Below are 26,693 nucleotides of genomic sequence, written 5' to 3' on the forward strand. Positions count from 1 at the left end.
GACTCATTTGTTTTTGGGTTTCCCCAGAAACTATGTTGAATGTGTTCAAAAATAAGCCTACTGATGATCTTGTGCTCTGGTTTCTTCCTCGTCTTTCAGTCCATCAAAGAGGCTAGGTGTTACTCCTACTGAGGACTGGACTCCCCAGCTACTGAAGGTGCCCTGCAGCTCCATCAGTTTCTGCAGCAAAGTTGCCCCAAAATGATGTCACAGTTTGTCACTTGGTCTTGATGCAGCACCAGAATATCCTTCTTGGCGCCTGTCTACCATCCTTCCTTGCTAAGATGTCTGACTGCACCTCACAGGTCTGACTGAGAAACAACTAGAGGATGGAGTGCTCACACTATGGAGTGCTTGAATGTACCAGGTACTGTTCTAGGCACCTTACAGGTATTAAATTGGTTTAACCTCAAAAGAGCACAAGCTGGAGGGTTGAGGGAGAGTGCTATTCTTTTCTATTTAGAGATGAGAAAGGTAAGACATGGTGTATCAGTGATCTATTGCTATGCAATAAATGACCACAAATTGTATGGCTTAAAACATGAGCACTTACATGTTACGTTTGTTGCGGAACAGGGCATAGTTTAGTGGACACCTCTGCTTTACGGTCTCTTTTCGAAGCTGTCATTCAAGGTGTTAGCCAGGGCTCTGGACTTATCTGGAGGCTCATCTGGGAAGGAATGGGCTTCCAGGTTTATACAAAGGATTGTTGGCAGCATTTGGTTCCTTGGGGACATTGAACTGAGGGTTTCAATTCCCAACTGGCTGATGCCTCGGAAATGCTCTTGGTTCCAGGCCACACAGGTCTCCCCAACCCAGCAGCTTGTTCATAACAGCTAGCAAGGGGGAGAACTGCTAGCAAGACAGAAGTCACACTCTTTTGATATCATGGGCGCGATAGTTAACACCTTGGACATTTTCTATTGGTTAGAAGCAAATTACAGTTCTTTCCCACATTCAAGGAGAGATCATTCATCCCAGGAGGTATGGGTCATTGGGACCATCTTAGAGACCTTCTGCCCCACACAGAGAGGGTTATATATCCAGGGATTGTGAGCTAATCAACCACGGAGCCAGCATTTCAGCACAGGAACTCGACCTCCAGAGGAAAGTGAGACTCAAACAGTTTGAAAACCAAGCTGTCCCTAGAAATAAGTATGAACTTCTATTTTACCATCTTTTTGGATGAGTCACTAAAACGAGGGATGCCGAAGATTCAGGGTGTGTGTGTGTGTGTGTGTGTGTGTGTGTGTGTGTGTGTTGATTTCTTTTCCCACACAGGGTTTTTAAAATTTTTAAAAACAACATATGGCTTTCATGTAATTATCTGGAGTTCCAGGATCTTTAAGAAAAAATAATCAAAAATACAGTGCTACTATTCCCTCTCTTTTCATGTGGCAACAGCTGGTGTCTAGAATGAAGTAATAGCTTAGTAACAAGGTGCTTATCTGAGGTCAGCAGCTCTCTTGAAGCCCCTTTCTTGTTACCAGAATGGCATTCACTGGAAGCATTTGACTTTGCTGCCACCACAAATTAGAGTCCAGTAGGGCTGAGAACTGAATAGTGAACCCATTCATGGGTCAAATAAAAGTGGTCCCACCTAGATATTTAATATATGTCAAATTTCTTTGCATAATGAGAAATTTGCACAGAGAAATTAAACATTCCTTTACCCCCAAATTTCTATTAGCTTAAAAAATTATGTATATAGTTGTAGACAGCTGATTAAGAGGAAAGTTTTATTATCCCTACCTGAAAGAAGTCTACCTGCCTATCTGCTCATCCACAAACTAGTACCAACTAGTGCTAGCTTCCAGAAATGTAAATGCCACACCCCAATGGCACAGCCTTTCAGGGAAAAGAATTATTCAGTTGTTCCTTTGTTGAATGAACATATATTCTGTATGCTGGGCACTTTATTAATAAGCCTAATTGTAATAACTCAAAGGCACATGAAACACTAAAATGCACATGGTAGATAAATTCAACAATATCCTTTAGCAAGTCTGTGGTATACAGGGACAAAACCTAGGTCTTCTACTTTTCCAACATTCCTGGCTGCCTTGGTTCAAATTCCTTTGTTATGTATATAAAAATGCAATATAGATTTGGGGTTGAAGGTATCATTGGGAAGCTGCTTCTCAATTACTATGTAATTATATGTTATTTGTCATATTCTTCAACTTCCAATGAACTTATGTAGCAAATATAATTGTAGCGATTGGATTCTAGATTCTGGTCATTAGGTGATTCAGACTGACTCTTTCTCTCTTGTAATTCTGTAGGAGCATGACATAAAAGAGGACTGGTATTTCCTACCACAGCCCCAGCTGGTAATTCCAATTGTCCCATGATTTCACAGCTGCACACCAGCCCCCAGCCACTCACACTTGTCCCTGGCCAATGATGCTTTCCTTAATTAGCATATGACTTAAACTTCAGGCCTGACATATCTGTTGCTTTGGCCTCTGGAGTACCTAAGTACAGCCTGGTCTAATCTGGAAAGAAAACCTACTTGAACATAGATGCTATTAGCCCCGACATTGAACAAAGGGAAGAGCAATTTACCTGGTGGTTGTATTCACTTTCTTTATCAAGTGAATTTATTTTCTCTGACTATTGCTCTGCAGTCTAGTCTTCTGTCTGGGCTTTCCACTTGTGGTGTTATTATATATATTTTTTTTATGGTTCTAATACCTTCCCCAACTTGAGAATGAACTCTAGAAAAAGCCACTAGGATACTACCTGCTGAAGCCTGTGAGACCACCTGCAGGGTGTGGTTTGAGAAGCCTGGAAAGCCCCCTCCTCAAGGGAGTCAGTAGGTCAAACCTAGTGCTGACCTTTCCTATTTTTTTTTTTCCTTCCTGTTTACCTTGCTGAAGCCCCTGTCACTTCTCTAGGTGGTTAAGCCACACAGATGATAGCTTTTCTCAAGAAGTCTATGCCCAAATCCATGCATTTAATAGGAGGCATGTTTGAATAAACTTGTGATTCCTGGCGGTCTCTCTGGGTACCACTTAATTTTTAAATAATTTCTATTGAAAAGTCACCAATAAAAGCTTCTCTAAGGAGTTGGGACATAGCATAGAACATAATAATCAGGGACAGGATGAAAGTAAACATTTTTATTTCTAATGACAAACAGACACTAAGCAACTAGGAGGTAATGGTAGTATACTAGATACTCAAGTGACATATAAAAGCAGCACAATGTAAGAGTGGTGGCCCCTTTGCAAGTTGTCCTTTCACCAGCATTCTAAATTCTAAAACGAAGTCATACCTAACTGATTAAGATAATAACTGATAATCTTTCTCTGGATGTACAAAACTCAGGACATCTGGCGATGCTCAGGTAACATCAGTTGTATAGCACCCTCCTTACTCTAGGCCTGTCCATCAGTGAACACAGAGCATGTAAATTGCTGTGAGGTTTAACTTGCATGGAAGTAATATTTTTGTCTAAAGAAGTTTAGGAACAAGAGCTAGGAGGTCAAGGTTGAATGCGCTGTTTCAAAGAGGAGCAGGGGAGGGATACACAGCCTGTCTGATGAAGACCCCACTCAGCACATAGCCCTTCTGCCTGTTGTGCCACCCCACCTCCTTTGCGTCCCCATAGAAGCCCTTTTGTGTACCTGAGTTCCCCAAGCTGGTCTGTTCTTGGGGAGATGGTAGCTCCAGCCATCTTCTCAGTGTGCCACTCTTGGATAAGTCTGATTTTCTTTCCACAAACTCTTTTTTTTTTAATTTGTTTACATAATTTTTTAGATGTTGATAGGCCTTTATTTTACTCATTTATTTATAAGTGGTGCTGAGAATCAAACCCAGGGCCTCACACATGCTAGGCAAGCGCTCCACCACTGAGCCCCAGCCTCAGCCCCTCCACTAACTCTGTCTCCTGAATATTGGCTTTTGAGTGGTGAGCAGATGGATGTGGGTTCTGTAGCAAGGAGATCTGCTTCCTTGGGTTAGGAGATCATGTATGTACTGACACTGATTTTTGAAAGAGGTAGTAGTACCCTTTGTTGCCTGTGAAGTACTGAAAATAGCATATGCTACAGAAGCCTTTCGTGGAGGACATGGGATGAGAGCTGACTAGTTAAGAGGGAGGAACTTCAGGTCTTTCATTTTGAACTCAGGTGGCCTATGCATAGAGTTTGATGGAGAAAAAAAAGGACATTAATCAGGACAGGCTGAAAGATTCACTTTGAACAGTTGAGGATGGGATTTGAAATTTTAAACAATGGGCACTAGATAGCAACTACAAAGATCTAAATGGAGAAAGACCAAGATGAAATGGGTGTCTTAAGAACTACGTTGACAGCAGGTTTGAGGTAGGAAACACTAGAGGAGGAAGCCTGGATAGGTAACAGCAGGAATTCAACTTTACCTAGGATAGGAACCAGGGATGAATGTGAAAGGCAAGGAGAAAGGAGGGATTAAAAAAAATTTCCTGGACATAGAAAAGTATTGAAACAAAAGGGCAAAGAAGATTGTGGTGTTTCCAGCCTGCATGACTCAGCCTGAGGTGGGAGAGGGTGATGTAATGTCAGACAGATGACTTAGTGAAGGGGAAAGTTCCAAATTTCAATTACAGGATCATAGAATTATGGGATTTTAAGTGAAACGGAAAGGAACTTAGACACACTAACTCTAGCCCCTTTATTTTATTGGAGGTCAAGTGAAGGGAAAGAAGGGTGGGTTGTTCAATCAGTAGAGAGTTGGGCAAAAAAAAGCAGGACTCACAGTCTTCTCCCACCAGTCCCTTGCCTGCTTCATCAGTCTTTCAACTGAGCTCTCTGCACAATGCTCTCAAACTGTGGACTAAGGACCGGGGCCTGTCTGCAGACATATCAGACTCTAAATAAATAAACAAAATAAAACACTCCCCCAAGATTGAATTTTTAAAAATCTAAATTAATTCAAAGAACTGAATTTGTGATTAGTCTAAGTTCCTAACTCGACTTGTTACTGACTTTGGGTTCTTCAATCCAGAGTTATAGAAATGAACAATGAACTCAGAAAGAATTTAAACACAGGCAAGACTTTAGTAAAGACTTCTGCTTGAGCCAGAAGGGGAGACAGCACCTGGGGGAAAGAGACCCCAGGCAAGCTCTAGCAAAGAAAAAGGTGGGGGATTTATGCCTGAGGTAGAAGGCAGAGAGCACATGGGGACAGAGATCCCAGATAGACTCAAGCACAGAACAGAACGGAATAGATTTCATGGCATCTATGGGGTAGGCAGGAATGTGGTCTCTTGGTGTCTTCACATGTAGAGGTGGGACTTCAGTCATACCTTCTTCTTCCTTATCATGCTTCTTGTCTCGTTTCTATCTTAAGCTTCCACCTACAGGTGTGTGTTTTACTATGCTAACAAGGCAAATGTAACTGTGGATTACTTCAGTGACTATTAGAGCCCTCACCACCTGGAGTTGTCCTTACCATCTGGAAAATTCTCTAAGATGACTTTCAGAGGTGGTGTGGCCGTGACCACATAATCTCAGAAGACTGAACTGATTTCCCCAGCCTCCATCACCTGGATGTTATCTTATTCCCACAGCCTTGAAGACGAGTTCACTTTTTAACTAGGGATTTTCTAGCATGACTGTTAATTCCATGTGACTGCGAGTCAGCTTGGTTGTGTTACTTTCCTTAAAGGTATTCATCCCTTAGTTCTAAGGGTTTCTATGTTTCACGGAGATCCCTGATGGTGTCCTTTTTGTTGTTACTGGCTTTAAATTTATAGGCCTTTTAAATCCTAAAGTCTGGGAGTCATTTCTCTGCAGGATGGCAAATTACGTCTGGTGTGCACTGTCTTTTCCAAGGAACATCAGTGGGGGGTAAAAAAAAAAAATGCAGCCACAAAAAAGATGACAAAGCAGTGTTTTACCTTCCTGCCTCCACTCCTACAGCCAAATTACAGCCATGATTTCTTCATTATGGTTCTCTGGAGATAGGAGTGGGCAGGAGTCTACAGGATGATGCTGGGTGAGGGACTCCCCGTACTCTGAACCACGGTCTCCTCTGGCCCTTGGTCTTAGATTGAGGTTTGGACATTCATTCTTTGATACAGACGTGGTACTTCATTAATCTTCAGTCATTTGTAAAGTATCTTTCACAGGTGGTATTGTCACAGGAGAAGAGAAGCCTCCAAAGAAGGGTTCTAGGAGTTCCCAGAGAGGGGGGCCATGGTGGTGGTGGCGGCGGGGGAGGGAACCACTACCGGACTTGACTCAGGTTCTTGGCATACTTGGTGGAAAAATTTTCAGCACAAGCCAAAGGCATAGACAGAGGTTTATTTAGTAAGGTAGATACACAGTCAAGGAGAATGGGGGTAATCTCAGGAGAAAGCAAAACGCTTTAGGGTAGAGCAAGCAAAACGCACTCAAAGAATGGGGGCTAGCTACAGAGGGAGAGTCAGCTACTGGTTTGTGCGGAGTGTTAATATTTAGGTTGCTGGAGGGTGGTCCAGAGGAGGAGCCAGGGTGGAGCTACCCAATTGCAACTCCGGTTTTCCCTGGGCTTGTGCATTGCCCTTGAGTTACTTTTGCAGAGTAGGGCAGGTCCCTCCGGAGTTGCAACTTTACATTTCAGTGGTTCGTGGGTGTTTCCTTCATATCAGTGGTTCGTGGGCACTTCCTTTGAGATTCAGTATCTCTACCTTTATTCCCTATTCCTATCTTATTTTCAAACACTTCCTTTGAGACTCAGTATCTCTACTTTTATTCCTATCTCATTTTCAAGCCCTCCCCAGTTAGATTAGTTGGCAGGAGAATGTCTCACTCCCTCACAGAAGCAGACATTGGTGTATTCCCCGCCAGGGCTCCAGAATGACTCTGCTGCCTGAATGTAGGGCTGCGCTCCCAGTTAGAAGTTGGAAGCCAGAACCCTACAGGGGAAAAGGGGTCAGAGCACAGTACTGACAGTAAATCATAAGGCTTGGGCACGCTGAGTAAGCCAGCGAGAAGGACCCTGGCGGCAATCATCAAAGATTCAGCGAGTGCCGACCCATTTCTTGCAAATTTGAGCCGACGGGAAGAGCACTGCGCGGGGCTCCAAGGGATCTGAGCCGCCGCTCCTCCATCCAGCAGGGAGAACGAGTCATTGTACTGGGCCTGTTTTCTCAACTGTAAAACTAGGGGCCTCGGAGTCCTTCAAGAACGTAAGACTCTAAAATTGAACAGGACTTGGTAGTACTACGCCGCGCTGCACTGGCGCGCCGGGAACCCCGTGGCCAGACGCTCCAGGCCCGCGCTCCTCCAGCAGACTCTCCCACTCCGCGCCACGTCGCCGCGGTGGAGTCAGAGGGCGGCGTGCGCGCTCCCGTTGGGCCCTGCGTGCGCGTCTCCGCCGAGCTGAGCCCGTCGGCCGGGCCGGGGGGCGGGGCAAGGCGGAGCAAGGCGGGGCGGGGCGGGGCGCGCGAGGAGGGCGGCTGCCGCTGGAGCTGGCCGGGGGGAGAGAAAAGGCGGCGGCCCGGCAGCCGGGCGAGGCGCAGAGGAGGCGGACCGGACCGGGGTGTGGGGCGCCGGGCGGCTCCGGGACAGCGCGGAGCAGCCGGGCACGGCGGCCACGGCAGCCTGGGCCTGGGCCGCGGTTCGGCCGCGCGCGCCGGTGAGTGTGGCGAGGCCCGCGGGTGGCCGGCGCGGCCCGCGCTGAGCGGGACGGGGGCGGCGGCGGGGCCGAGCGAGGCCGGCAGTCGGGTTGGAGGCGGGGGCCCGCCGCGGGGCAGTCGCGCGGCGCTGGCCGGCCCGCGCGGGTGCCGGGTCTGCCCGGAGGGCGTCCGCCGCGCCGCTGTCCGCGCCGGGCCGCCTGCGTGGCCGGCCGTTGAGGCGGTCGGCAAATGGCGACCCGAGCCCGGGGCGGCGACCCCGGGCGCCTCCGTCCGCGCGCTGAGGAAGGGCGAAGCGGGAGCGTAACTTCGCGAAGCCGGGGGCCGCGTCGACCCAGCCGCTCTCCTTTTGTCTTCTGGAAACTTGGGTTCCGTGGGGACAAACGGGTTAAAGTGAGCCTGGGAGGCGTCGGCAACTGTCTCCGCGGGATGAGAGAAGTTGGTAACTTTTCCATTCATGGAAGCGGAGGCTCCGTCTCCGCGGCGGTCCCTGTTCGGGGGACGCTCGCGGTTCTGCCGACCGCGGGGGCGTTCTGCCCTGTCCTGCCCCTCGGAGGGGGACGCGGGGCGCGGGCGGGTTCCGAGGCGCGTCGGGTGTTTTCAGCGCGACGGTCTGTTTACGCCGCGGCGCTCCTCGTCCCCTCTCCCTGCTCTCCTTTCGGAGCCCGGTCGTTAAGTCAAGATGCTTGGGAAGGAATTGACCTTTTATTCCGTGGTTACTTTGTTGACTGGGATCCAAGACGAAGTTATTTATGGGCATTCTGATATCAACGTAGGTTAACCTTAATAATTAAAAAAAAAAAAAAAAAAAAACCTCAAACTTTCTGAATTTCAGTACCGTGTTGCGCTCTTTGGAGACCCAGTAAATGATATGAACCTGTTTTGCCTTTGCTCATGTGAGGTTTTCCAAAGCAGTGCAATTGCCAACTTGGCAAAAGGAAGAGTAGCGTAAAAATATGCCTTTAGGATTTTTTTGAGGGGTAGATTTCACTGTACAGTTTCCGCTGCATCACTCTTCTTTGTGCTTAGTCACTGTTTCTCACTGTAGAAATTTAATTGGGGATAACATGGTGTTTTGCTAATTTCTTAAATTGCCAGTTTTTTAACCTGGAGCTTTAATGTGGTGAAATAAACCATTTTTGTGTGTGATTCTAGTAGAAGTGGGTGGAATTTTGTGAATAAGAAAACTGAAGTTCTGCCTATGTGTCTCAATCGTACTGAGTATTAATTTCAAACCATTGCTTCTTTATATAAGTCTAGCATTGGGGGACTTCCCCCCCCCATACTGTGCCCTAATAAAATACCATTAAAAAGCAATACTATATAAATGATTGTTAACATTTTGAGATACTGCATGTAGAGAGAAGTACCTTAAGGTCACTAAAATAGGCATTGCTTAATGTGTTTACTATTGGATAAAACATGTTTCTAAAATGTAACTTCTCATAGGATAAATTCTGTGGTATTCCATATCGTCTTGGAGAGCCTTTAAATGAGTTTCCAAAACTGCTTATGTTGATAAAAGGAGTTAGTACTTGCTGGGCATTTTACTGTAGAATGGTATTGTAGTTGTACAATACTTTAATGATAAAGATTTGATTCAGGGTGTATAAAATATTTAATTTCAAGTTCATTGTGATGAAATAGGTGGATTCACCTTGCCCTAGTAGTAGTATTGTAGGTAGTTGTAGGTGGATGTTAGATATAGACAGGCATACCTCAATTTAAAAAGTCTTTTACCAAAAAAGTATTTTTTTTTAAACAGTGGGTAATGTAAACTCTAGGTACAGTATTTCCTCTTAGAACTGCATTTAATGTTTTGTAAGTTTAAACGACCGCTTAAAAATAATTATACATAAAACTTTATACAAATGTGTGGCTGTTTTATAAAGTGAATTACATCTATTTTCTGAGACCTACATGTTTATATCCTGTTGGACACATGTAGTTGTAATCTACCTTCACAGAGTTCTAGATTATTTTCAGAGCAGAGTAGTTGCCTCAAGGTCAAAAAATTGAGACTCCTTGTAAGACCACTTCCCACACCATGATACCCATCTTAATAAACTGAGTTTTCCCATTAGGGTGGATCATTTTTTTGTGTCAAATAGCTCTTGTCTGAGTATTAAATAGTTACTAATATTATTTCAATTTCTGATGTAAGTTTATTATAATTTCATTTGTTTATTTAGTGGAGAATATTGTAAGTAGTTAGAACTTTCACTTTGGAATGAGCTGTTCATGACCATGACCATGACCATATTTAGAAATGGAAGATGTATGCTTTGGTTATATCATATCTGGAAGGATAAAAACTTGAAGAAAATTTTCCATGTAATTGGTTCTTTCATCCTATAAATAAAAAGGAGTCAGGATCAAAGTTTAATAAAAGGATATACCTTGTAGCCAATTAGCTGTTTTGGATTGGGAGCATGTGCTTTGCTCTGGGAATTTAATTATACTGTGTTTTTTGTCTTGGTTATCCACCTCCACTTCCCCCTGTAAAAATTAATTAACTAATTTATTTATTTGTTTCACTGCTAGGGATTGAACCTAGGACCCTACAAATACTAGGCAAAAACACTACCACTGAGCTACAACCCCACCCTGCCTGCTTTTTAAAACAGTGAAATACCATGTCCTGCTAAGGTGTTGATTTATTATGATCGTTAAAACTGAATGCACCTCATCAGCAAATTATTCAGCAAGTGTCTGCATTTACAGTACACTAATACCTCTGACTATACAAAGATGAACTAATTGCTAAATTTTAAATTTTAATTATGAACTTTCTTATAATAATGGTTGATTAATGGAACATGTCTGTTTCCACATCAGTCTTACTTTGGAACATGTTATTGTTTAAGTAGATTTTTATTTTATCTAATACCATATTAATTGTAATATTAAGCAGTAGGCTTGATGTTACTTCCTATCTCGAGCTTTTCCTCACCTTGTACCTTACTCAGGCATCTAAGCATGTGCAGACTCTTATTTTTCTTTTTGAATCTGGTGCCTTTTTATTCAGTTGTCCCAGTAGCTAGCCTGCTTGGCTGATTAGGGAATTAAAATAATAGAAAAACCTAGAGATAAATGTTTCCTCTTTTTGTTTAATTTTATTTTGTTTTGGAATTCCATTTTGCTATTTTCTTTTATTATAATTTTTCATTCTTGTGTTTACACAAATCTGTATTCTTGGCAGAGTTTTGAGTGCAGGGAAAACAAGAATGACTTAGAGATGATCCTGACCTGCAAAGGCCTTATGGTTTTCCTGTGAAGAGAGATAGTAAACAGAATAATGATTTCCTTTGTCATGAGTATTAACAAGGAAAATGCAGTGTATATTGTATATACATAGTAAGGGGTGCGTACCTGTATTGGGGTACATAGAAAGGTATTATTTAAGCAGAGACCAAAAAGTTGATTAGCATGATGAGAGAAAACCCTGTGTATCTGTATGTCTGTCTTGGAGATAAGCAGACATTAAGAACAACCCTAAAGTAGCTGTCTGTTTTGAGTACATTAGGTGACTTTCCTCAGCATATTTTAAAATCATGCAGGTTTACAGTTCTTCACTTTCTTATGTCCATATGCATTTTGGTGAATTTGGAAAAATATCAGAGGGCACTTATGTATGTGCCTTAAATGACCAGATCTCATTTCATTGTATGGGAAAATGCCATGTCTTAAAACTATTTTTAAGGATTGCTTGTCAGCCACAGAGTATGAGTTGGCAAGGAACTTCTGGTAGAGAAAAAAATGAAACTATTGTAAAGCATTTCATTGTTTGCAAATAGTTTTTAGTCTAATGAAACTTTTTCCAGTAACTCATTTTTAAGTGTAAATTAGTAATGTGATTTGGCAGGTAAAGATCCTGATTGGAAAGAGGTTTTTTTTTTTTAAAAAAAAAAAAAACGCAACAACAACATTGTTTTAAATTAAGCACATCTTGAACTTGAAGCCTTCAATTTGAGCAGTGTGTTTTTTAACTGGATCTGCTGTGTCACTGTTCCACTGAGAAATCAGGGATTGATGATTTTAAACCTGTTTCACAGGATTTATGAGTAATTGTGAAATATTTTATGAAGGTGTTTTTAATTTGATAGCAGCAATCTTGATTAGAAAGAAGATGGATCTGGGAGAGCTTTAAATTTTGAAGCCAAGGGCTTTCTTCCCAGAGTGCTCCCCATCATGACTGTTCTATTTTCTTATTTATTAATATATTTAACTATAAAATGGAATTTAATCTGATTGCTCCTTTGTGTAGTTATTTTGAGAATTATTAAATTTGTAATGTTCCATATGTTTATGCTGAACCTTATCAATGTAAATTATTTTTTAAAATAATTTAAAACACATACATTCAAAGCAAAGTAATGTGCTTTTATAATTAGAAAGGACCAAAAAGACTTTCTTGACCACAGGGTGATTAAGTGTTGGAATAAACTACAAGCAAAGTTGTGTAATCTCCGTTCCACAAATAACATCTTAAATTACTGAAGAGTTACTGAAGAGTTGCCTTATTTTCTTAAACTTTAATAAGCAAACATGTCTTATTGTCCTTGTACATTGATCAGATACAGAATTAAATGCTGCCTCTGCCACTTAACTAGATAAATGTCCTTGGGCAAGTCATTTACCCTTTCTGAACCTGTTTCCCCTGGGTCATTATGAGGATTTAGAGACTTGAACTATGTAAAGAAGGATAAAATAAAATAGTGTTACCTTTTTCTTCTGAGTCTAATTCAATACATAATAAGCATTATGGCCTTGTGGCTATTTGTTCTTTTTTGTTTGTTTACATTGTTTTTCAGAGGAGTATAGTGTAGAAGAAGCTAGTTATTTTGAAGCTCGAGAACCTTCTACTTTGAAAGTTGTTGTGTTTAATTCAGAATTGCAGCAGTTGCTATTTCAAACACTTTCGAATTGAATTTTAAGATGTGTTGTGCTTGGTGTGGTCATGTGATGATGTGTACAGTCACATCAAGTGTCCCTCAGAACAGTGGTCACTTCTCTTGAAATTGTGTTTTTAGGTTTCTCTCTTAGTAACAGTCAAGCTTATAACCTTTAGCATGTGGGATAAACTTGGTCTAGTTGTTACAAAATAAGAAAGCTACAGCTGTTTTCACAGTATGATCCCTCAGTAAGTTGTCTTCCTATTAAAGTTTCTGTGAATATTTGCTTAAATTAGAAACATTTGTTATCCTTAATCTGTCATTCTATTATGATTCTTTCAGCATGCCTGTTTTTAATTTATAGGTTCTATACTTGCCTATAAATTTTATGAGTAAAAAATTTAAAGTATTTAATTCATATTTTGTAATTTTAAAAACAATGTAAAAATACAGTGTCAGTGTTGAATGTGTTCCTTTTTGCCATGACATCATTGAATATCAGAATACCCACTCTGAACTTTCCTAATTATAAAGAAAAGCTTCATTAGAATCAAGCTTCAACTGGAGAAAAAGATGTAGTATTTTGGGATGTGAGGGCAATCTGCCAGCGACATCTTTCACCCCACTGATTACAGGATTGATTAGGCTGATCTGACTAGCTAGGTGGGTGTCCCTTTTCCTCCTTCATGCCTCCACGTGTGTCACTTCTGAAACTGCACACTTGGTGGAAGAGGATGACCTTCCTGGATAGAGGAGGACTGTATTTTGGTCAAGGGTATACAAGTAGCTGTGTTCCCCTGCTAGACCTGCAAACAAACTCCCAAGATGCAGTGTTTTGGAGAGTAATTTTTTTTTCAACTGGAACCAAGATAGAATTTGTGGAAAAATGTCAGAGAACTAACATGAGTGAAGAAAATGGGTTAAGAATCTTTCTTTTCTAGAAAATTAAATACTACAGTGTAATTTGGGAAGTAATAGAGTTGAGTTGTCTGCCATCTGCAAGCACAAATACATAATAAATAATTAACAGTAGAGGTTTGAGGTTGGGAAGAGGGGTCTGAGCAGGACGTGTAGATTAGTTTTCAGCATATAGGTGGTAATTGAGACTTTTGGAAAAATTGGAAAAATTTATAGAATGAATGGAGAATGTATAGAATGAGCTGGAACCCTGAAGAAGTGTAATTGTTAAGAGAACACTAAAGAATAACCAGAGAGTTAGGAGGAAAACTGGAGAAGTTTAACAACATGAAAAGTAAGGGAAGATGACTGTTGAAAAAGAAGGGATTTTTATAACGTTAGGGCCAGGGAAAATGGGGTCTGAGGGCAAAAAAAAAAAAAAAAAGCCCTTTGATTTTTGATTTTAGGAGGATCTCAATAGAGCAGTTTTATTGAGCGGTAATAAAAATAAAGCCTGAGCAGTGTATGGGAGATTACAAGATTTTTGTTTTGTTTTCCTTCTGAACATGTGATCGAGTAGCAAATAAGAATAGTGGCAAAAGTAATATGGTATACTTTGTTTTTACTGCTTATAGCAAACCAATAAAGAAGTTGATTATAGAAAATCCATTGAATAGGCTGTTATGATTAAATGTGCTTATGCCTTTTCTTTTGGTTTAAAAGTAGAGTTGATAAAAGTTAAAATACTAGCTTTAAAAAGCAAGAAAGACCATTAAATAGCTGTAATCCCCTGATATTATTTTACAAATACTAGAAATCTGAACTCCTTAGAGTAGTATGTAGTTCTCATGATTTGCCTTATTCCCAGTTGACTTTGTCTCTCACAACTACCTTACATTTTACCTTGATTCAGTAATACTAGGAAGATTTAACATGTTTTGTCAATTCATGCTTTTTTTTTTTTTTTTTCAGTTTCATAGGCTATTATTTTAGCATGGAATGCCTCCCTTTCTTACCAGTTTAATGATCCACACTTAAGACTTCTCATCTTTCAAGAATAACTGTGCATTCTTCTCTAACCCCTATTCATACTGATTATATGTACTGATTTCATAATGTGATAGGATTTTACTATTGCGCCAACCTCCTGCTGTTGCTCTTTGAGAGAAGGCACCATGATTTACTAGACTTTATATTGCATTGGTTGTGATAGCACACCGCGGTAATCCCAGCTTCTCAGAAGCCTGGTCTGGGCAAGACCCCATCTCAAAAAAACAGTAAAAAATTTTTTCCGAAAATCTTTGCTGCCACACCAATGCAGTGCCTAGTACAGACTAGCCAAACAATAAATAGTTATAATGAATGAATGGAAACTGTGGTCCTTAGAAGTGTTTTACCAACAGACATAGAGCTTGAACTAGAACTTTTATTTTTTTGATAAATCCCTTGTATATTTTAATTAAAGCTTACCCTGTTAATTTGGTATAGAATTTATTAGGCATATGTAGGAGTAGAGATCAATAGATTTAATTATAAATTAATTCATATATTTAAAGGAAATAAAAATGAAAATGTCTAGTAAAGTTTGACTGATAATATTAATGAAATTGAAATGAGGATGATTCCCTTAGGAATATGATTGCCTCTAAATATCAGGTACATCACAGACAGTTTAATTAAAAAGGTAAAAGCTGGGCTGGGGATTTAGGTCTGGGGTAGAGTGTATGCCTAGTGTGTATGAGGCCCTGGATTCAGTCCATAATACCATGAAAGTAAAGGGAAAAAAAAAAAAAAAAAAAAAGCAAAAACTAAAGCATTCTCTAAGTTCTAAAAATTGAAATACACATTAACTTATTATTGGCATTAATTTATACAATACACAGTACTATAATTTAAGTATTATTTTGAAAGATATAATATGCTGTTTTTTTAAACTTGTAACAAATATTTATTTAGAATAGAATACGAAGTCACAAAAATTACAAATTTGAATGAAAAATACCACAACCTTACAAAATTTAGAAAATAAAAGGGTTTTTAATCAATTAACTGATGTAAAATGTTTTGCTCCTACATTTTTGGTTTACAGGGTTTTTAACCACCACCTCAGATGAAAATGATTTTCCAGTCTTCTCCGAAGATATTACAGAAATGCTATAATATGCTTTTTATTGATATTTTTACATGCTGTAAACTTCCTTTATATAAATACTTCCCATGTGTCAGTACTTCTTTTATGACATTTTAAAACACTGAAATGCTACTTGAAGTTCTGAGTTCTTTCAAGATATATTGATTAAAGATAAAATTTAAATATGTTTATATGTATTTTAGCCTCAAATAAGCTAAGATGAATCAGTGATTTAATTTATATTATTGGTCGGTTTTGAAAATCAACTGCTGTTTGTCTAACTTCTTTTCTCTTGTCTTTTAACACTAGAGCTGGACTGACCATTATGGAGGAGGATCTGCAGCATTCACACTGTGTGAATTGTGTCAGTAGACGGTGTATGACCAGACCAGAGCCTGGGATTTCCTGTGACCTGATTGGTTGTCCTTTGGTTTGTGGAGCATTTTTCCATTCTTGTAAAGCTGATGAGCACCGACTTCTGTGTCCGTTTGAGCGAGTGCCTTGCTTAAATAGTGACTTTGGATGTCCATTTACCATGACCCGAAATAAAGTTGCTGAACATCTAGAAATGTGTCCTGCAAGTGTGGTGTGCTGTACTATGGAATGGAACCGATGGCCAGTTAGTTATGCAGACCGGAAATCATATGAAAATCTAAGCAGAGATGTTGATGAAGTGGCACAGTTAGATATGGCCTTGGCCCTGCAAGACCAAAGGATGCTCTTAGAATCTCTCAAAGTAGCCACCATGATGTCAAAAGCTACTGATAAAGTATCTGAACCTAGAGAACAAATCTCAGTTAAATCCAGTGTCCCAGAAATACCACATACTAATGGTTTGGTGTCTGTTGATGAAGAATCTTATGGTGCACTTTATCAAGCTACTGTAGAAACAACCAGAAGTTTGGCTGCTGCTTTAGATATCTTGAATACTGCCACAAGAGACATTGGCATGTTAAATACAAGTCTTCATGCTACTCCAGATGAAATGAATGAAGAACAAAATGACAGAGAAAGTTTGCAGGATGGAAACTTGAAAGACCAGGACCATCCTTATGAGGATGAGATAGGGGCAGTAGGTGGAATCGATCATACTGGCATAAGTCAGAATGCCCATTCTGAGCAAAATGGCTCAAGTGATTTATTGTGTGATTTGAACACAGGTTCTTATGGCACTTCTGTTCTTTGCAATGGCTTTCCTTTGGAAAATGTATGTATACAGGTCAAAGACCAGGATCAGAATTTTCAAGTTGATTCAAAACAAAGTAGCTTAACAAATGGAGAATGTGTGGCATCAGATGGTACTTCAGAACCTTCCAGTTCACTTTCAGTAGCAGCACAACTTAGAGAAGTAATACCCTCCAGTGCTTTACCTAATGGCACAGTTCAGCATATCCTTATGCCAGATAATGAAGATGAAGGACTGTATTGGAGAAAAGTAGACTTAGGGGACTTGAGGAATATGGATGTCTTATCTTTCAGTCATGTCCCTTCATTCAAATTTCTTTCTAATTCATGTTGGTCTAAACCAAAGGAAGATAAAGCAGTAGATACATCAGATTTGGAAGTTGCTGAAGATCCTATGGGCCTCCAAGGAATAGATCTGATCACAGCAGCATTATTGTTCTGTCTAGGAGATTCTCCAGGTGGGAGGGGTATATCTGATAGTCGCATGGTTGATGTATATCACATTGACTTTGGGACACAGACTTTTTCGCTTCCATCTGCAATATTAGCTACAAATACAATGGTTGGGGAAATAGCTTCAGCTTCAGCTTGTGATCATGCCAATCCTCAGCTTTCAAATCCAAGTCCTTTTCAGACGCTTGGGTTGGATTTAGTATTGGAATGTGTTGCTAGGTATCAACCTAAGCAGCGTTCAATGTTTACCTTTGTGTGTGGACAGTTATTTAGAAGAAAAGAATTTTCTTCCCATTTTAAGAATGTGCATGGTGACATTCATGCTGGACTCAATGGCTGGATGGAACAGAGGTGTCCCTTAGCCTATTATGGTTGTACTTATTCTCAGCGTAGATTTTGTCCATCAACACAAGGAGCAAAGATTATACATGACCGCCATTTGAGGTCATTTGGAGTTCAGCCATGTGTATCTACAGTATTAGTAGAGCCTTCTAGAAACTGTGTGTTGGGATTACATAATGACCATCTAAGTAGTCTCCCCTTTGAGGTCCTACAACATATTGCAGGCTTTCTTGATGGCTTCAGTTTATGCCAGCTCTCACGTGTGTCCAGGTTAATGAGGGATGTGTGTGGCAGTCTGCTTCAGTCTCGTGGAATGGTCATACTACAGTGGGGGAAAAAGAAGTATCCAGAAGGAAATTCATCATGGCAGATAAAGGAAAAGGTTAGTTTAATCTTAACTGTGTCAATCTCTTATTTGACATGAAGTAGGCACTTCAATGCTGCTGAATTGATATAGTAATATCTTGTCGAAAAATTAGTCATCCCTAAAATTTACTGTTAATGACACATTTTTAAATTGATAATTAATGAAGAACTACAATAGTTGGAATTGTGATAATCACAAATTTACTGCAGATTTCCTAAATCTAGATTCTAATCTAATATAGCAAAGGCCTCTTCTGTTTCTTCAGATGAGCTATTCTGTACCCCAATTCTTCTGTAATAACTTCCTTCAGATTCATTTACCCTCTTTTTAAATTTAGGCTCCACTTGAAATACTGACACCATTAGACAATGGAGGCGGCGAAGAGAAGGGTTTTTCTTACTTGTATTTGTCAGCTTCTTTCCAATCTTAGCAGTTTCTTTATTGGGACTTGGTTGTTTCACATGGAATCTAAGTGGAGAGAGATGAGAAAAGGCACAACTATTGCTATATTCATCCTAATAAGTGACCACAGGAGTGTTAAGGGGACATAATTAGATGAATGAGAAAATGTCTTAGGCTGAAGTGAGATAAGATAGGGCAGTAGAATTTGATATTATGGGTGGAGACTGAATTTAGTGCAGTACAAAAGACTAACGCATATTGAGAACTGGAGCAGGAGATTTAGGCAGATCCAAAACAAGTCTCGGCGCCACCATTTCTCTACTGGGGTACTCTACTTTTGCCTATCTTCTGTTGGAGGCACTGTGCAGTGGAAGAGAAAGGTATTACAGATATCTGTGACTGAAGGTGGTTTTCATTTTAAAGAACACTTAAAATATGAAATGACATTTTATGAAGTAGAAACAATTTTGATAAACTTCATATTTGGTTGCACATTATTCAAATTTCTGATTACTTTATTCTCAGCACGCTTAGGTTTTGTCTTTTACTTTGTTGCTCCAACTTTCCCGAATTCTCCATCTGCTTCTCTGTTCTCTAGGACTATTTTGACCTATGAATGAACATACAAATTATTTTGTGATGTTTGTCAAAAGGTAATTCTGGTGGCAGAAAGCTTTATTTACTAAGTGTGTGTATTTTTGTTTTCTGGATGATTTGGTATCTTCCCTTTGGGATGGAACACTATGTATGGCTTGTTTTTAATTCTTCATTAGTGTTCACAAATGGGATAAAATGTTTTCTGGGGATTTTTAACTCCTGCCGAGATCTCATCTAGTGTTCAAGTCTAAATTGCCATCATTTACACAGATTACTCGCATGTCTATAAACTGGCCCTTTTCTCTACTGAGCTCCAAACCCCACTGTACACAAGCATCTGGACATCTGGACATTTCTCCTTGATTACCCCACAGTTTCTGCAAACTCGATATGTCCAATTCACTTTATTCCCCTACTCTTAATCTCAGAAAGTGGCCTAAACCAGGGATTTGGAAGTTAGGCTTGACTGATATTTTTCCCCTTTATTGCCATGTCTGGGTAATTTTGAAATCCTTTTTTATACTGCTCATGTTTCTTCTCTTTCAGTGCCATTTTCCTAGTTCAGTCTAAGCTTTGGTTCTCTCCTGGATTGGTATCAGCTTCTTCCTGTCAAGTTTCTGCTTCCAGTTTGGCCTCTCCAACATATTCTCTATACAAGAGTTAGAATATGTATGCTTTCGTAAATAAAATTTTTATACTGTCACTGCAATGCCCATTTCCCCTGGGATAGAGACCAAATCCTTAATGAAACATTTAACACTTTTTATAATCTCGTTCTTACCTCTTCAGTTTCTTCTTGTCACTTTATACTTCAGTCAGCATTGACGTACTTAGTTCCTGATGTTTTTTCTTTTTTGTTAAGGTCTTTGAATACGCTGTCTCTAATATCCACAATTGCACACCTATAATATGGTATATAATGTATGTTGTTACTTTCATTAACTTATTTAATCCACTATCCCCACTTAGCAGATGAGGAATCAATAAGTTACTTGTGCAACTTATTGATAAAGAATAGTTTTGTTTTTAATTGCCTTTTTGGAAGGGAGCCATTATAGTCATTGCTATAGTCATTATAGTCATTGCTAACACCCTTTTTTATAGAAGGGAGCTGAGCATCACAGATTTTTGGGTTCTTGCCAGGAGGGGTCCTAGAAGCAATCCCCCACAGATACCAAGGGACATTTGTATTCTGAGTTCTCTAACTAGACATTGGCCTGTTGATGAACTTAGTTAGGATGCCTAGACCTATCCTGTCTGAGTCATGATTACCTGTCTCCCTTGTTCTGCACTCATGCTTATTAGTTTTGTTTGGGTAGCTTTGTTTTCATATGTAAAGATGAAAGGGGGCCACAGTGGTCATTACTGCACTAATAAGCTTTTAGTGCTTCTGGGCCTGGGCTGCTGACTAGGGAAAAAATAGGGAGTACTTATATTTTTACCTACAGACACATGAACAGAGATGACAGGTGACCATTTTGCCTAAAAATGTATTTTTAACAAAACACATTTTTAGTTAAAAAAAAATTTTTTAACTAAAATAGGATCCCTTTTATAGAAACAGAAGCATTTTGAACAAATTGAAGCACATGTGTTTTTGAATATTACTAGTATTTGTGAGTAATGGAAAGATAAGGTACCTTGGTAAACAGTAGTCTAGGGTGTTTTTAATATACTTTGTGTGGTGTAATAGGAATGGGAGAAAAACCTAAGAAAAGAAATACTTCTACTGTCAATATATTCAGACCATGTATGGTTCTGTGTAGGTAATTGAATAGATGGAATGAATAGTACCTAGTAGATATTATTTTGGGAAGTGGCCCTGAATTCATGAAGTTATGAGTTTCAAAAAATTTTCCAGTAAGCCATGTTGGATGTGATTTTTTTAATGTTGGGTTTTGTCTTTTTTTTTTTTTTTGGTTTTTAAATGTATTGAAAGCATTATCTCACAAAAGTGAGTTGTCTTTAAAAACAGTTGACAAACCAATTTACCTGCAAATGGATTTACTTTAAAATTTTGTAACTGGTTGAAACTTTATATTGGATGCTTCTCTAACAGAAATATATGCAGTTAGAACAAGAAGTACATTTTGACTTTCTGTAAATTGACATTTTAAAATCTAAAGTAGAGTTCTTTTCTAGGTATGGCGATTCAGTACTGCATTTTGTTCAGTTAATGAATGGAAGTTTGCTGACATCCTAAGCATGGCTGACCACTTGAAGAAGTGCAGTTACAATATCATAGAGAAACGGGAGGAAGCAATCCCATTGCCGTGTATGTGTGTGACTCGAGAACTCACTAAAGAAGGACGTTCACTACGCTCAGTTTTAAAACCTGTACTTTGAAAACTAATTTTATTTGCATACACATGCAGGCACCTAGTATAATTTCTTTGTAATATGTGACATTTTATTAATGTATTAAAGATTACAACTAGATAAATGTAATGTCATTATGTATATATATGTTTTGAAGTGACATATATTTTTATAAAGTACTGTTTAGTTGGAAAAAATAATCGCCTTAATGTTTGAAACGTGTGGCATTTTTGGAACTTGCTGGACAGGGTGATTTAATCTTTAGCTACTTAATTTCAGAATTAGTATTTTTGATGGTGTGCTTATTTTGGTTCTTAAACGTTTTGCTTCTTAAACTAACAAGATCCTGACCAAACAGTTTGTTCCTCATGTTTTCTATGGGCTGAAGCCCATGCAATCAAAAAGCAAAACTTTGGTTCAGATTTTTGCTGTGTCAGTTTTTCAGATAAACACTTTCAATTGCTTAAGCACTGCCCTAAGATCATTATAAAGTTTTTTATTATCTAGTATTCCCCTTTGACAATTATTGATGCAGTGATCTCCAGTATATACTTAATATTTAAAATTACAACTAGTGTTTGGTAATGCTGTTTATAATATTTTTAAGATAATTCACAAAGATGTTTTCATCTTATGTTCTTAAAACTTACACAGAGTGATCACAAACAGTTTTTTTTTTATTAGATGCCACATCCAGAGATTCTTGACCATGTGTTTTATGTCAGGCTAAAGCAAAAACATGCATACAAAAAACAAGCCAGTGAATTTAATTGGAAACCATTCATGTTATTATGTATTTGCTAAACATTTAATGTTTGAAAAGAAAATATACCTCATTTTAAGTTTGAATTTGGTGTATTTTGCAAATACATTTCAAATATTCAGAATGCAAAGGGCTTAACTTTTTCATATGCATTTTAAAACTTTGCCTTTTGTATATTAAAAAATACAACTATATTGTTTTAAGACATTTAAAAATGTGAATTTAATGTTGTCTTTGTAAGATATCCAGCAGAGAGACCTGTATAGTTTGACAATCTCTTTGAAACATTTCCAAGTTAATTTCCTATACACTGCTCTACCAGAAAGTAATAGTTGTATCTTTGTGTAAAGCTCCAGGGAGGATAGAGAAATATTCAAAAACCTATTCTTGAAGTATTTTATTATAGTTTTATACTATTAACAATGTGATCACTTTAAAAATGAATACATATGCTGTATCAGAATTTAGGAAAAATTGCAAAGATGGAGACATATACTTAAATAATTTGTCTTAGGTAAATTCTGACATTTGGTAAGCTAAAATGGAGATGAGCTTCCTTGTTATAAATATCAATACTGAATTGTATCTTTACTTCCTACATTTGTCCCTGAGAGTGCTTTATGGTCGCTGGGCCATGATTCCCATATATGGCAATCAGGCTGGGCAGAGGTGTTTCTTGGGCAGTAGAGAATTCTGAGCTGCTTAAGATTTGTTTTGGTTGGATCAAGTCCTTACTATAGTTGAGAAATATAGAATTAAAGACTCATCAGCTGTTTTGCCTCAGCTGTCATTTTAATTAGTAGAATACTTCTCAGTGCTTAACTATCTTTTTCAACTCTTAGATTGAATTGTGTAAGAAGTCTGTTTTTGTGGAAAGGTCAGAAATAAGATAACAAATACTATAAAGTATAACTCTGCCTTTTAAAGTTTTGCTGAAGAATGTATTTGTGGTTAGCCTAGCACAGGCATTTTTTGTTTTATGGTTGTACTTTTAAAAATCTGTTGTTTTTAAGTTTAGACTTGTTATTTCCACACAATCATGGAATATTTAACATTTTTCCACCTTATATTTCTTTCACACATCTTTCGCTGTTCTCTTTTTTGTTATGCCATCATATTATTTTGTTAAAGTGTTTTCTCTGTGCAACATTTGTTTAAGTTCTAATAAAATTAATATTTTTCTCCTTATGGATCATTAACTTGAAAAGAAACTTGCGTTTAAATAAAATTTTAATACTTGTTTGATGAATTCAAAATGCAATCTTACTGTTTCTGGAATGTTGATTCTTCTGCATATTACAGGAGTTGCTTGTTAATTATCATTGCTGACTCAGGTTTTACTGATGAACTTTAAATTTTTCTTTAATATATAGAACTTATTAGTTAACTTTCTCTACCCCTTCAGTGTCTTCAGAGTGGGCCCATCTAGGGATATTGAAAGGCTAGAGAGTTTCTGGCATGATTATTTCTCTAAAAGTTGTAACCAGAACTTCCCATTTATCCTCTTAAGCATGAAGGGGTCTGTATGTTGGCCTAGTAGATTTTCATTTGCAAAGTCTTTGTTGATTCTTCTAAGTCTTTTGCTACTCAGAAAGATAAAGGGCAAGCATCAGAATGGAGGGAAATATCTAAATTCACTTTTATTCTCTGCATCCTTCCCCAGTACTGCTTAATAGCTTGCTTGCTCTTTTTTTCTCTCTCTTCATTTTCTTTTTTCTCTCTGTTCCCTTCCCCCTCACATATCACTTGGGGTGAGAACTTGGGGTGGTCTGTTTTAACAAGGTCTCCAGGTGATTCTGATGCACAAAAAGTATAAGATCTTAGAGGAAGACATGCTATCTACCCTCTGATCTGTTATTGGAATGGATATATATGTGTATGTACGTATGTGTAATCCAAAATTAAGAGTAATGATTGATAATAGTTAAATTACATATGTTGTCTCAGTCTTACAGCCCTATGACAAAATACATTGGGTAACTTGTTTGCTAGTATTTTAAATTTCACTAGTATTTTACTGGTGTTCTAAGTTCAAAGTATAATGTAAATTTTAGTTTGTTAGTACTAATGTTTAGCCTAGTTACACTTGTTTAGTGGTTGCAGAGTCATGTGAACATATTAGAATTGTAGGATAAGCAGAGTAGAAGTAGAGAAATTCCAAATTAAATCCTACAAAAGTATTTGTAGGGATCCCTTCAACCCTATCAATAAGAGACATTAAAGATTGACTTTCTGGTTTCTCAGTAGTATAGAATTATTTTGGTCTTTGACCCTGTGCTGCATATCCCATTAATGTTGTTCCTATTATCTGTCCTTTAACTTTGGATATTGGAGTCTTAGTAATGTTTAAGATAGTAGATTCTTATATCCCTTGAAGATACAGTAGTTTGTATTACTATATTGATAATAGATTTTACTTGTGGAGATTTGAATACATTTAGGTGTTTGGAAGCAAAACAGATTTCTTCATGTTTTGCATCCCAACCTGAAAAGACATGGGGTTTATTAATTTTTTTATTTTTAATATTTTTTAGTTGTCGATGGACCTTTATTTTTATTTATTTATTTATATGCAGTGCTGAGAATCGAACACAGTGCCTCACACATGGTAGGCAAGTGCTCTCCCACTGAGCCACAACCTCACCCCTTAAGTTTGTTTGGGTTTTTTTGTTTTTTTTTTTTTTAATTTCCTAAAGATAAGTTACACAAACACTAAAATGTTTCATCCATGACATAATATGCTAGGAGTTGATGTGACTGGAACCTACAGAGTTGGTTGTTTAGAAGGGGAGTAATTGGCCCCTGTTCTCTGAACAAAGGTTTAGATGGAAGGGTCTTTCCTCACGTTTGCCTGACTGCTTATCTCAGTGCTGCTGTGAGTAGTCTTATTTAACGTGTGTAAGGCCTAGGAAGCCTGAATATATTAGTTATGCCTTTAAAGCAAATCACGCATCAGTAATCCATTCCAATGTGTTTAATTTACTGGTAGTTTTTGTTAGTATTTATCTAAAATTGATTTTCAGAAAGTTTGAGTTAGGCAAATTTTAGTGAAGTCCTTAGTAAATAAAAGAAAAGGAAGAATTTTTTTTTCTTTTTCTTTTTTAAAGGATGGTTTCATTTTGAAGTCACTTTTACATAATTATTTCCTTTTAGTCAAAGAATCAAAGCAAATTTAAAAGATCAACCTCCCATTTTATGGGTGAGAATATTATTTACTGAAAATTTCTGTACTGATGAGTGTATCTCATATCTGAGCTATATGTTCCCTGAAACAGGTCATTTTTCCACTTTACAAATATAGAAAGAGAAGGGATGTTTAGAGGAAAGGAAGTTACTTTGGTAATTATCATTGCCTAGAATATTTGGTTCCTATTTTTTGGAAAGAAGTTTGGCGCAACAGCAAAAGAAAACAGTAGAAACGAATGAAATGTGTTGGGTTGCTCTGAAAATCCTTTGCGAAATTAGGCAGTTGGCTAAAGTTTTACAAAAATGTTACTGCATCAGTGAAGAAATTCTACAAATTGATTATATATAAATTGTCATTCATTAAAATTGATCAGTACATTTTGATGTATGAATGGGAGTACATCTTGAGGTGTTTTGTTACCTTAGGACATTTCAAAATGAACATTTTATGTTCAGAATGTTTGATATTCCAATGTATTAAGTGGATAGTATCTTTATTACACTACAAAGAAATGGATTACAAGAAAGGTTCATGAACATGCTCTGTAAAATTTATTGATGCAAATATTTTTAAATAATTTTTTGATCTTTTTGACAAGTTCTATTATTTACTATGAAGAAAAGTGTTCCCAAAGTAAGCTGACAAGGGAACTGTGATGTTTCTTTTTTTTTCCCCACTAACACCAATAAAATTTTGAACATCTCCAAAATCACTTTATTAACCCATTTGCATGTAAATATAATAGGAAGTGATTCTTCAATGCATAGCTAGTTTTAGTGGTGATGAGGATTTATGTGTTTGAAAGTAGTAAAATGCATTTGTGTTGAATTCTTGGGACCAAAATCATCAGGTCACGTCTTTTCCCAACAAATTCATCATGTTTAATTTTTATCTTTTTCTAGTATACATTGTTAGAATTTATTTTTTCTCAGTGTTCTTAAACAGGCAAAGCTGATAAATGTATTCATTTATCACACAGAAATTGACTAGAGTCAGGTAGTTCTTTGTACTTCTAGTCAAAAGATGACATTAATTTTACATTATTACACGGTAATTATAAGACTTAGTGCCATAAGTACAGTAGCAATAAAGTTGTTATTCAAAAGATTGAAGTTTTTTAAAGGAGATCCTGCCCTCTGCTGTGCTAGAACAATTTTTCTGTTGAAATCTTTTTTATTAATTATAATTATTGCTTATTTATTTTCATGACTTCAATATGACAACCACATTATTTATTAAAATCAATCACACTTGAGAAAATGAAATAATCGTGCTACTTTTATATCAATTCAGTTGATGACTTAAAAATTATTACCTGTATTCTTAATTTTAAAAAAAGGGATTTAAGTAGAGAATGGTACTGATTCCCTACAATATTCCAATAGCTTTGTGAAAACAGCCCTGACATATGAAATTGCCTTGAATATCAATAATTCAGTGGATATGAATTGTGAAGATTTCTATTTTGTATTTAAATGTATTGTTCGCTTGATCATTGTTTAAGCGCTAGTCCATACTGAAAATAAACTGCACTGTCTCATTCACTTAC

General features: G+C 38.0%; 1 protein-coding gene across 2 annotated transcripts; it reads left to right on the forward strand.

Annotated features, from left to right (window-relative positions):
• The first annotated feature begins 343 nt into the window (after positions 1-343).
• On the forward strand, positions 344-26,693 carry FBXO30 (F-box protein 30). Of its 2 annotated transcripts, none has more exons than XM_079146839.1 (3): positions 344-367; positions 15,839-17,891; positions 21,018-26,693. In XM_079146839.1, the coding sequence occupies exons 2-3, from the start codon at positions 15,855-15,857 to the stop codon at positions 21,219-21,221; spliced, it is 2,241 nt and encodes a 746-aa protein (XP_079002965.1). In that variant the 5' UTR covers positions 344-367; positions 15,839-15,854; the 3' UTR covers positions 21,222-26,693. The 2 variants fall into 2 exon arrangements, with proteins under 2 accessions (XP_079002965.1, XP_079002966.1); XM_079146840.1 differs by lacking the exon at positions 344-367 and adding an exon at positions 7,433-7,608.

Source organism: Sciurus vulgaris (genome assembly GCF_902686455.1).
Source record: "Sciurus vulgaris genome assembly, chromosome: 7".
Lineage (NCBI taxonomy): Eukaryota > Metazoa > Chordata > Mammalia > Rodentia > Sciuridae > Sciurus > Sciurus vulgaris.

Coding starts and splice junctions, on each gene's coding strand:
- FBXO30 (XM_079146839.1), top strand. CDS start 15,855: ATGGAGGAGGATCTGCAGCATTCACACTGTGTGAATTGTGTCAGTAGA. Junction 17,892..21,017: donor CATGGCAGATAAAGGAAAAG/GTTAGTTTAATC, acceptor GTTCTTTTCTAG/GTATGGCGATTCAGTACTGC.